At 43.0% G+C, this 11,979-nt stretch overlaps 1 protein-coding gene across 1 annotated transcript; it reads right to left on the reverse strand.

Annotated features, from left to right (window-relative positions):
• Nucleotides 1-3,867: 3,867 nt before the first annotated feature.
• On the reverse strand, nt 3,868-7,940 carry LOC311121812 (GTPase IMAP family member 7-like; the record flags this gene model as incomplete). The annotated part of the gene is made up of 5 exons (XM_084196256.1): nt 3,868-3,889; nt 4,287-4,390; nt 4,673-5,325; nt 7,428-7,463; nt 7,922-7,940. The coding sequence occupies 5 exons, from the start codon at nt 7,938-7,940 to the stop codon at nt 3,868-3,870; spliced, it is 834 nt and encodes a 277-aa protein (XP_084052382.1).
• Between the last annotated feature and the right edge of the window lie 4,039 nt (nt 7,941-11,979).

An 11,979-nucleotide genomic window follows, 5' to 3' on the forward strand; every position in this document is an offset into this window, starting at 1 on the left:
ACTAGAGGGACCAGCGGACCAGAGTGTGTTGTGTTCAAGGTCACCACTAGAGGGACCAGCGGACCAGAGTGTGTTGTGTTCAAGGTCACCACTAGAGGGACTCATCAGACCAGAGTGTGTTGTGTTCAAGGTCACCACTAGAGGGACCCATCAGACCAGAGTGTGTTGTGTTCAAGGTCACCACTAGAGGGACTCATCAGACCAGAGTGTGTTGTGTTCAAGGTCACCACTAGAGGGACCCATCAGACCAGAGAATGTTGTGCTCAATGTCACCACTAGAGGGACCCATCAGACCAGAGTGTGTTGTGTTCAAGGTCACCACTAGAGGGACCAGCGGAACAGAGTGTGTTGTGTTCAAGGTCACCACTAGAGGGACCCATCATACCAGAGTGTGTTGTGTTCAAGGTCACCACTAGAGGGACCAGCGGACCAGAGTGTGTTGTGTTCAAGGTCACCAATAGAGGGACCAGCGGACCAAATAGGGAAAAAGAGCCAAAGAACATTGCTGAGTTCAGTTGTTATAAAGTATTTATTACAAACTCCTCACAATAGCTTGCATATATTTTAGTACATATTTTTGTTGATTCTTCATCCGAATATTAATCTTTAGTTGCATTCCCCTCCCTATCAGAAGTCATTGGCAGTGGATACAATCAGTGAAATACATCCTGCTGCCAAACCTAATGATATCGTTACTGATGTTTTCGGCAACTCAACTGGTGACACAAGCACTGCTGTTCCAGCGATTAAAAAACAAGTTCCTGCCTTTGCTATGGATCTCCCTAACATTCTCCAACTGTTTGTTCTTAGGCTCTCTGAGCTTCCTGGTACTGTACATCTCACTGGTGTAGTACTGTCCTCCATCATTACATTTACATTTTAGTCATTTAGCAGACGCTCTTATCCAGAGCAACTTACAGTTAGTGAGTGCATACATTTTCTTACTGGCCCCCCGTGGGAAACGAACCCACAACCCTGGCGTTGCAAGCGCCATGCTCTACCAACTGAGCTACAGAGGATCCATCTCCTCTATCATCTCACTGGTGTAGTCCTGTCCTCCATTCCCCTCCACCATCTCCTCTATCATCTCACTGGTGTAGTACTGTCCTCCATTCCCCTCCACCATCTCCTCTATGATCTCACTGGTGTAGTCCTGTCCTCCATTCCCCTCCACCATCTCCTCTATCATCTCACTGGTGTAGTACTGTCCTCCATTCCCCTCCACCATCTCCTCTATGATCTCACTGGTGTAGTCCTGTCCTCCATTCCCCTCCACCATCTCCTCTATCATCTCACTGGTGTAGTACTGTCCTCCATTCCCCTCCACCATCTCCTCTATGATCTCACTGGTGTAGTACTGTCCTCCATTCCCCTCCACCATCTCCTCTATCATCTCACTGGTGTAGTACTGTCCTCCATTCCCCTCCACCATCTCCTCTATGATCTCACTGGTGTAGTACTGTCCTCCATTCCCCTCCACCATCTCCTCTATCACCTCACTGGTGTAGTACTGTCCTCCATTCCCCTCCACCATCTCCTCTATCATCTCACTGGTGTAGTCCTGTCCTCCATTCCCCTCCACCATCTCCTCTATCATCTCACTGGTGCAGTACTGTCCTCCATTCCCCTCCACCATCTCCTCTATCATCTCAATGGTGTAGTACTGTCCTCCATTCCCCTCCACCATCTCCTCTATCATCTCACTGGTGTAGTACTGTCCTCCATTCCCCTCCACCATCTCCTCTATCATCTCACTGGTGCAGTACTGTCCTCCATTCCCCTCCACCATCTCCTCTATCATCTCACTGGTGTAGTACTGTCCTCCATTCCCCATACACCATCTCCTCTATCATCTCACTGGTGTAGTACTGTCCTCCATTCCACTCCACCATCTCCTCTGTCTTCCTCAGCAGCTCTGTGACCTGAGAGTGGTCTTTCCAATGCAAGGCGTTGGTTTTGGTTCACATTTTCTTTTATAATTGTGAGAAATTAAGAGAAATTCTAGAATAGTATATTTTGAGGCTTCTTCTCCAAAGTTCTCCTGGATCCACTTCACAGTGTTCCTCTCCTCCTCTGTGGACCTCGTCAGTCTGATGACCAGCTGGAACGTGTCCTGGCTTGTCTATACATCTATCTCACTCTTCATCACCTTTTCAGCGAGTGTTGTGTCAAAGAGACCAGGGTCCGGTTTCCCAAAAGGCTCCGTTCATCGTTAGAACCTTCGTAGGAGCATCGTTAAATCTCTGAGCTGTTTCCCAAAACCATCGTTACTAAAGTTGAAAACTCTTGAAAACACTCGTTATTGACCGACTGCCTCAGACCACTCGTAGGACAGCTAAGTACGTCATTGGATGCTTTTTTTTAGCCCTTCCTCATCACTTTATAGACAGAAAATCTCTGCTAAACACAAAATCAAGATGTTTATCTGTGTTTCTGAGACTGCCTATAACTTCAGAACAAATATGACAGTGACGACAAATACAAAGTTTCCCATTTATTGCATAACAAGCGAAGGATATAAAGATGCTTCCAATTAAAACAGAGGTGTTCCATCTCTGCAGATGATCTGTCTATCTGGTCTAAATCACTGATATAGGTCCCCTCCACCCTCTGAGGATATGTAGAAAGAAGAAACCTGGATTCACTAAATACTTTTTAGAGTTGCCTTGGAGTACAGGTAAATTTGGCTTGTACACAGTCATATGATACATGGTATAGAAAAGTACAATCTGAGGTGAGTACACGGGGAACTATATCTCTACAGATGATCTGTCTCTCTGGTCTAAATCACTGATACAGGTCCCCTCCACCCTCTGATGGTATGGATAACTAATCATTATGTCTCCAGAGAAACCTAGAGTCAAATAAAGGTCCTATTTCTCAAATTACTATAGGCAGAATTATGTGTTTTGGTTTGAACTTGAATTTTTAAAATTCCACATTGATACAGAAACACTAAACAATGATTTAGATTTGTTAAGAACAAGTTGAAGTACAAACTCATGAAAAATGTGAAGAATTGAATAAATCACGTTTGGGCTATGATCACAAATATACCTCTGGAATTAATAATAATATAATAATATGCCATTTAGCAGACGCTTTTATCCAAAGCGACTTACAGTCATGCGTGCATACATTTTTTTTTTTTTGTGTATGGGTGGTCCCGGGGATCAAACCCACTACCTTGGCGTTACAAGCGCCGTGCTCTACCAGCTGAGCTACAGAGAATTCAAATGACCCCAGTCGGTATCTTGAGGCTGTAGCTCTGCCACCGTCCTCTGTGGTTGCCATGTACTGAGAAACAGATATCTCTAGCTTAAACAGGAAGATGTTTATGGGGATTTTGCATTCTTATGCTAAATAGATAATACAAAATAAATGTGTGAAGCTTGAATTCAATATGCATCCATTCCCCCTGTCACAAAGGGATTTATAGCTGATTTAAGATGAAATCGTCAACCCTGTTACGGTCAACCCTGTTACAGTCAACCCTGTTACGGTCAGCCCTGAACGGTCAACCCTGTCACGGTCAACCCTGTTACGGTCAACCCAGTTACGGTCAACCCTGTTACTTTATTTGGCACTTAATAGGCACTTTGAATGTTAAAATTAGGTTAAAATTTCAAGTTACACTTCTCAAAAGGGACCAAATTGGTAGAACTACCCAGTTACAGTTTGAAGTCATCAAGATTTAATTAATGAATTAATTGACAAATGTAAAATACATACAAAGTTGCCTTACAATACATATATAAAAATTCATACAGGATTAAAAACACAATAGTCTACTGACATATTTCCATATTTCCATATTTCCATATTTCCATATTTCCATATTTCCATATTTCCATATTTCCATGTACATTAGAAGTTGACCTCTTTAACCCTTTTTGAATCACAAATAGATTAATTAAATAATACAAAAAAGTTTGATCTGATTGTATTCTTTTTAATCACCTGCTGTATACATGTTATTATTGATCACTTAATGTGTTTATTAATTCATCAAGGACCATAATGATCAACATTAATATTGTAAGTATTCTACTAGCTTCTGAATACAGTAGCTAATTTCCATCTGTGGTACTACTGCTTTTTACTGTCTTCTCTTCTTTACCAAAATAGCAATAGCTGCTATACCAGATACAGCTCCCCCAACCAACAGAACTGGTCCTGCTACCACGGCCACTGCTGCTCCAGCAGAAACAAGTACTGTAGACCCAGCTACTACTGCCCCAGCAGCTGCTGCTGAAGTTAAACCTATCGCAATATTTTCTCTTTGCTGTCTCCTCCTTTCTTCCTCCTGTATCTCCTCCTCCTCGATTCTCCTCCTCTCCTCCTCCTCCTCCCTTCTCCTCCTCTCCTCCTCCTCCCTCCTCCTCTCCTCCTCCTCCCTTCTCCTCCTCTCCTCCTCCTCCCTTCTCCTCCTTTCCTCCTCCTCCCTTCTCCTCTCCTCCTCCTCCCTTCTCCTCCTCTCCTCCTCCTCCTCCCTCCTCCTCTCCTCCTCCTCCCTCCTCCTCTCCTCCTCCTCCCTTCTCCTCCTCTCCTCCTCCTCCCTCCTCCTCTCCTCCTCCTCCCTTCTCCTCCTCTCCTCCTCCTCCCTTCTCCTCCTCTCCTCCTCCCTTCTCCTCATCTCCTCCTCCTCCCTTCTCCTCCTCTCTTTCTCCATCTCCTGTTTTTTTCTCTCCTCCTCCTCTCTCAGTTTCCTCTGAACCTCCTGGTACATCTCATTGGTGTAGTGCTCTCCTCCATTCATCTCCACCATCTCTTCTATCTTCCTCAGCAGCTGAGTGACCTGAACACGATCATCCCTCTGATCATTATTGAGACAATGGTACCTTCCCCAACAACTTTGGATCAGTTCCTGAAGTGCAACACAAGTATTCAGACACTCTTCAACTGTTTTCCCCTTCAACTGATCTTTACCAGTGAACAGAATGATGGTGTACTTTGAGGCTTCTTCTCCAAAGTTCTCCTGGATCCACTTCACAGTGTTCCTCTCCTCCTCTGTGAATCTCACCCCCAGTCTGATCACCAGCAGGAAGGCATGAGGTCCTGGGACTGACATATAGAAGGCCTTTTCTATTTCACTTTTCAGCTCTGCTTTAGACATTGTTGTGTCATAGAGCCCTGGGGTGTCGATGACGTCAATCTTCCTCCCATCCACCACTCCACTCTGTTTCTCACACTGTGCAGTTACAGACTCAAAAGCGACCTCTGCTGTAAAGGCATCTTTCCACAGGATGGTGTTTCCTGTTGAACTCTTCCCTGCTCCAGTTCTACCCACCAGAACTATCCTCAGATCAGCCGGCTTCTCTGAATCTGTGGAAATACAAACTGTAATGCAGTTTCATCATTATCAGTTACTAAAGTCATTCAATTAGATTCACAGGGACCATATTCAGCTTACAGCAACAGTGAAGCCTAGCTATTGCATCACTAGTTTTATTTGTCCAATACAACTTTTATCTTACCTGCATGGCTGTCATTCTCCATGAGATAGGGTGATGCATCACCTATTGGTGTGGATCTTTCACCTAGGTATACTCCATCGGCAGAATCTATAATGAAAATGTTTGTCCTAGTATCTATGCAACAAGGATTACATAGTTTACTCTGAACCATGTATTATTTATGAGAGAATAAGGGGATCTGGATTTCTGTACATTGGTAGGCTTGGTGACGCTGTGCATACAGTGGGGAAAAAAAGTATTTAGTCAGCCACCAATTGTGCAAGTTCTCCCACTTAAAAAGATGAGAGAGGCCTGTAATTTTCATCATAGGTACACGTCAACTATGACAGACAAAATTAGAAAAAAAAATCCAGAAAATCACATTGTAGGTTTTTTAATGAATTTATTTGCAAATTATGGTGGAAAATAAGTATTTGGTCAATAACAAAAGTTTCTCAATACTTTGTTATATACCCTTTGTTGGCAATGACACAGGTCAAACGTTTTCTGTAAGTCTTCACAAGGTTTTCACACACTGTTGCTGTTATTTTGGCCCATTCCTCCATGCAGATCTCCTCTAGAGCAGTGATGTTTTGGGGCTGTCGCTGGGCAACACGGACTTTCAACTCCCTCCAAAGATTTTCTATGGGGTTGAGATCTGGAGACTGGCTAGGCCATTCCAGGACCTTGAAATGCTTCTTACGAAGCCACTCCTTCATTGCCCGGGCGGTGTGTTTGGGATCATTGTCATGCTGAAAGACCCAGCCACGTTTCATCTTCAATGCCCTTGCGGATGGAAGGAGGTTTTCACTCAAAATCTCACGATACATGGCCCCATTCATTCTTTCCTTTACACGGATCAGTCGTCCTGGTCCCTTTGCAGAAAAACAGCCCCAAAGCATGATGTTTCCACCCCCATGCTTCACAGTAGGTATGGTGTTCTTTGGATGCAACTCAGCATTCTTTGTCCTCCAAACACGACGAGTTGAGTTTTTACCAAAAAGTTATATTTTGGTTTCATCTGACCATATGACATTCTCCCAATCCTCTTCTGGATCATCCAAATGCACTCTAGCAAACTTCAGACGGGCCTGGACATGTACTGGCTTAAGCAGGGGGACACGTCTGGCACTGCAGGATTTGAGTCCCTGGCGGCGTAGTATGTTACTGATGGTAGGCTTTGTTACTTTGGTCCCAGCTCTCTGCAGGTCATTCACCAGGTCCCCCCGTGTGGTTCTGGGATTTTTGCTCACCGTTCTTGTGATCATTTTGACCCCACGGGGTGAGATCTTGCGTGGAGCCCCAGATCGAGGGAGATTATCAGTGGTCTTGTATGTCTTCCATTTCCTAATAATTGCTCCCACAGTTGATTTCTTCAAACCAAGCTGCTTACCTGTTGCAGATTCAGTCTTCCCAGCCTGGTGCAGGTCTACAATTTTGTTTCTGGTGTCCTTTGACAGCTCTTTGGTCTTGGCCATAGTGGAGTTTGGAGTGTGACTGTTTGAGGTTGTGGACAGGTGTCTTTTATACTGATAACAAGTTCAAACAGGTGCCATTAATACAGGTAATGAGTGGAGGACAGAGGAGCCTCTTAAAGAAGAAGTTACATGTCTGTGAGAGCCAGAAATCTTGCTTTTTTGTAGGTGACCAAATACTTATTTTCCACCATAATTTGCAAATAAATTCATTAAAAATCCTACAATGTGGTTTTCTGGAGAATTTTTTTTCTCAATTTGTCTGTCATAGTTGACGTGTACCTATGATGAAAATTACAGGCCTCTCTCATCTTTTTAAGTGGGAGAACTTGCACAATTGGTGTCTGACTAAATACTTTTTTTCCCCCACTGTATGTATACTGTATGCTCTAGTATAAAAAAGGTTATCCATTCGCTGTTTGACAACACAGGGAATTGGGGTTAATTCATTTCTCTGACCATCTCTCTGACCATAAAGGAATCGAGCCATACTCACCGAAGTCTGATGTCTCTTCCTCCTTTAGGAAAGGAGCTGTAGCAGACATAAAACAATACATGTCAGGTTCAGAGAACGCCCCCTGACAGCTGTTCAGTTGTTCTTATATAATGGAACTTTTCTAAATGTTTTCGTAAATCACACCATATGTTATATGTTATAAAGCTGTTATTAAGTACTCACTATGCTTATCTACCATACTGTTTTTTTTTCTATCTCACGTTTGAGGACTGACGTTCATCCCACGAAAGGTACTTCAGCTCTCTTCTCCGCCTCACAGATGTCCAGGTGAAGCTGAATGCTTCAGTCTCTTGCCTTTTAGAAGGAGGATTGTGTTGTGGGAGGAACACGTGGGTTTCTTCCCAAACGGCACCCTATTCCCTTTATAGTGCACTAGGGCCCTGGTCAAAAGTAGTGCACAATAAAGGGAATATGATGCCATTTGTGACACGTCCCTCCTGAGCCGATGTCTATCCTTCTTTCACTTTAGATACCTATCTTGTCTTTTACCATCGCTGCATGGAATGAAGTTTGCTGTTGTTTTGACGCCATCAACATGTCTAAGCATGTTTCCTAACAGGGAAAGAGAAACTGTAGATACCTGACATGATTATAACAGATTAAAACAGTCCCATAAGCTCAATAGCATGGTGACTATAATATTATATTTGTCCCATTCCACACTTGAAGTGTGTACTTGTGGGATTTGTGTGTACTTGTGGGATTTGGAATGTGTTTGTTGCATATCCCAACTCCCCCTAAGACACCTGCAGAGAGTGGGGTCATAGCCATGGTCAGCCATTCTTCTGGCTTTCCTGAAGGAATTGGGTTTAGTGCCTTGGAGCAGAATGTTCTGTTTTCTCTTTTCCAAACTGGTTGAATGGCTTTATTTACCCTGTAGGCACCTGCAACTTACCACAGGTGAGATAAATTGCACATTAAACGAGAATCACTTGCCTCCAACCAAATTAATTTGAATTCTGAATATTTCAGTCCAGGTCATTTATTGACTTTGAAGTGAAAAATCTCTATTTGAGTTTAGATAGTTTTTTTTTGTGGTCCTGTGCAGTTGTTAATCAAACAAATACATGTGTGAATACCGAAAGGTTTTTTCAATTTCAACTTATTTAGCAAAGATTTTGAATCGTGCAAGGGTGCCAATATTAATGACAGCAACTGTAATTGCACTGTTATTATGATTTTGTTACAGAAGTAGCAAGAACTCCAATCATTCCAATCATTCACCCTGATGGTCCTACTAAAGGATCCACTAGTACATCTCTTACTGCAGATTGTGCTCTGTAGCTGACATGAGCAAGAGGAACTTAAGAATGTTATTTTTTTTTTTTTCCATCTTCATCATCATCATCATCATCATCAGACTTTTTCATATATTTTTACTGAAAGCCTGAAGCATCATGGTCCCAGATCTGTCTGTGCTCTTTCCAACTCCGTTTCTCACTATCAAGCCATGACAATGAGTGACAATGAGTTGGAATGATAGCACAAACAGACTGACACTCAGGGTATTAGTTGCCTAGGTCTTCTAATGTAATTGTTTTATTCATAAAAATATAATCTAATCACATTTTATTTGTACAACTGGTGTAGATTTTACCGTGAAATGCTTGCTTACAAGCATTTCCCGACGATGCAGAGTTTTAAAATAATAATAAAATAAAATACACAAGAATGGGACTATATACAGGAGGTACCAGTACCAGATCACTGTGGAGCTATATACAGGGAGTACCAGTACCAGATCACTGTGCAGCTATATACAGGGAGTACCAGTACCAGATCACTGTGGAGCTATATACAGGGAGTACCAGTACCAGATCACTGGGAGCTATATACAGGGAGTACCAGTACCAGATCACTGGGAGCTATATACAGGGAGTACCAGTACCAGATCACTGTGGAGCTATATACAGGGAGTACCAGTACCAGATCACTGTGGAGCTATATACAGGGAGTACCAGTACCAGATCACTGGGAGCTATATACAGGGAGTACCAGTACCAGATCACTGTGGAGCTATATACAGGGAGTACCAGTACCAGATCACTGGGAGCTATATACAGGGAGTACCAGTACCAGATCACTGTGGAGCTATATACAGGGAGTACCAGTACCAGATCACTGTGGAGCTATATACAGAGAGTACCAGTACCAGATCAATATGGAGCTAAATACAGGGAGTACCAGTACCAGATCACTCTGCAGCTATATACAGGGACAGTGGTGGAAAAAGTACCCAATTGTCATACTTGAGTAAGTAAAGATACGTTAATAGAAAATGACTCAAGTAAAAGTGAAAGTCACCCAGTAAAATGCTACTTGAGTAAAAGTCTAAAAGTATTTGTTTTTAAATATACTTAAGTATCAAAAGTCAATGTAATTGATCAAATGTACTTAAGTATCAAAAGTAAAAGTATAAATCATTTCAAATTCCTTATATTAAGCAAACCAGACGGCACCATTTTCTTGTTTTTTAAATTTACGGATAGCCAGGGGCACACTCCAATACTCAGACATAATTTACAAACGAAGCATTGTGTGTCCTGTGGGTATCTCTCCTCTATATCTATCCTCTCTCCATCTCTCCTCTCTTAGTGTGTCCTGTGGGTATCTCTACCCTCTATTTATATCCTCTCCATCTCTCCTCTCTTAGTGTGTCCTGTGGGTATCTCTACCCTCTATATCTATCCTCTCTCCATCTGTCCTCTCTTAGTGTGTCCTGTGGGTATCTCTACCCTCTATATCCATCCTCTCCATCTCTCCTCTCTTAGTGTGTCCTGTGGGTATCTCTCCTCTATATCCATCCTCTCCATCTCTCCTCTCTTAGTGTGTCCTGTGGGTATCTCTCCTCTATATCCATCCTCTCCATCTGTCCTCTCTTAGTGTGTCCTGTGGGTATCTCTCCTCTATATCCATCCTCTCCATCTCTCTTATCTCAGTTCGAATCTCTTCACTGCCCCTGTGAACCACTGCCCTGATTGCAATGTTGAGTAACATACACCTACCTTACTTTCACGCTCAACACCTGGCCTTGCTTGCCAGCAAGGCTTTTGCCCACACACACACACATGCACACATGCAGAAACACACACACACACTCACACAGACTCATACAAACACACACACTCACAAAGAAAGTGCTGTGTCCCAGATCAGGGTTAGGTTCCCTCTAAATGGTAGTCTGTCAGAATCAGAGACATGAGGATCAGAGACATGAGGGTCAGAGACATGAGGGTCATAGACATGAGGATCAGAGACATGAGGGTCATAGACATGAGGGTCAGAGACATGAGGATCAGAGACATGAGGATCAGAGACATGAGGATCAGAGACATGAGGGTCAGAGACATGAGGGTCAGAGACATGAGGGTCAGAGACATGAGGATCAGAGCTATGGGGTCAGAGAGGGCGAAGGTATTGAGAGGGCAGAGATATTACAGTGAATATAGCATACATTTACTTTTGCGTATGTCCACAAAGGCAAAGTGAAAGTTGAAAAAGTATCTTACTCTGAACTAACATTGCCCCTCCCCCCTCTTCCTCTCGAAAGTATCACGAAGACAAACAGGAAGCTCAATGAGTCACAAGGTTGTGCTAACCACCGTAGTGCTGAAATAAACAACAACATCAGTCACAACAACAAAAAATTTGGGATACAACGTAAGCTCAATAAACTATGTAGAATGTGGGCTAGTTGTCTAGTTGTCTATATCATGAATGTAGGCTAGGTGTCTAGTTGTCTATATCATGAATGTGGGCTAGTTGTCTAGTTGTCTATATCATGAATGTGGGCTAGTTGTCTAGTTGTCTATATCATGAATGTGGGCTAGTTGTCTAGTTGTCTATATCATGAATGTAGGCTAGGTGTCCTTAATTTTCTATGTCACAAATGCAGTGGCGGCTCCTGAAAAAATTCTCAGGAGGGGCAATTTTTCTGATGATTTAGGTGACCTACACACGTGCACGAGTCCGTGCACGCGATTCCAGATATCTTTACCTCTGAATAAACTGCCTTTATTATACCATATCCACCCTGTCCAAAGTCTCTACTTGGTCTCAGTTCTCCAGTAAACTTGTGATTATCAACAGTACACAAAGGTAACAAACAATTGGGGGAACTCACGGGGCAGATAGTAACCACTTAAAAGGAAGCGATTCCCAAACCTTCCATAACAAAGCCATCACCTACAGAGAGATGAACTTGGAGAAGAGTCCCCTAAGTAAGCTTGTCCTGGGCCTCTGTTCACAAACACAAACAGACCCCACACAGCCCCAGGACAACAACAACAACAACAACAACAACAACACAATTAGACCCAACCAAATCATGAGAAAACAAAAAGAGAATTACTTGACACATTGGAAAGAACAAACAAAAAAACAGAGCAAACTAGAATGCTATTTGGCCCTAAACAGAGAGTACACAGTGGCAGAATACCTGACCACTGTGACTGACCCAAACTTAATGAAAGCTTTGACTATGTACAGACTCAGTGACCATAGCCTTGCTATTGAGAAAGGCCGCCGTAGG

Source organism: Coregonus lavaretus, assembly GCF_964263955.1.
Source record: "Coregonus lavaretus genome assembly, contig: HAP1_SCAFFOLD_171, whole genome shotgun sequence".
In the NCBI taxonomy this organism is placed as follows: domain Eukaryota; kingdom Metazoa; phylum Chordata; class Actinopteri; order Salmoniformes; family Salmonidae; genus Coregonus; species Coregonus lavaretus.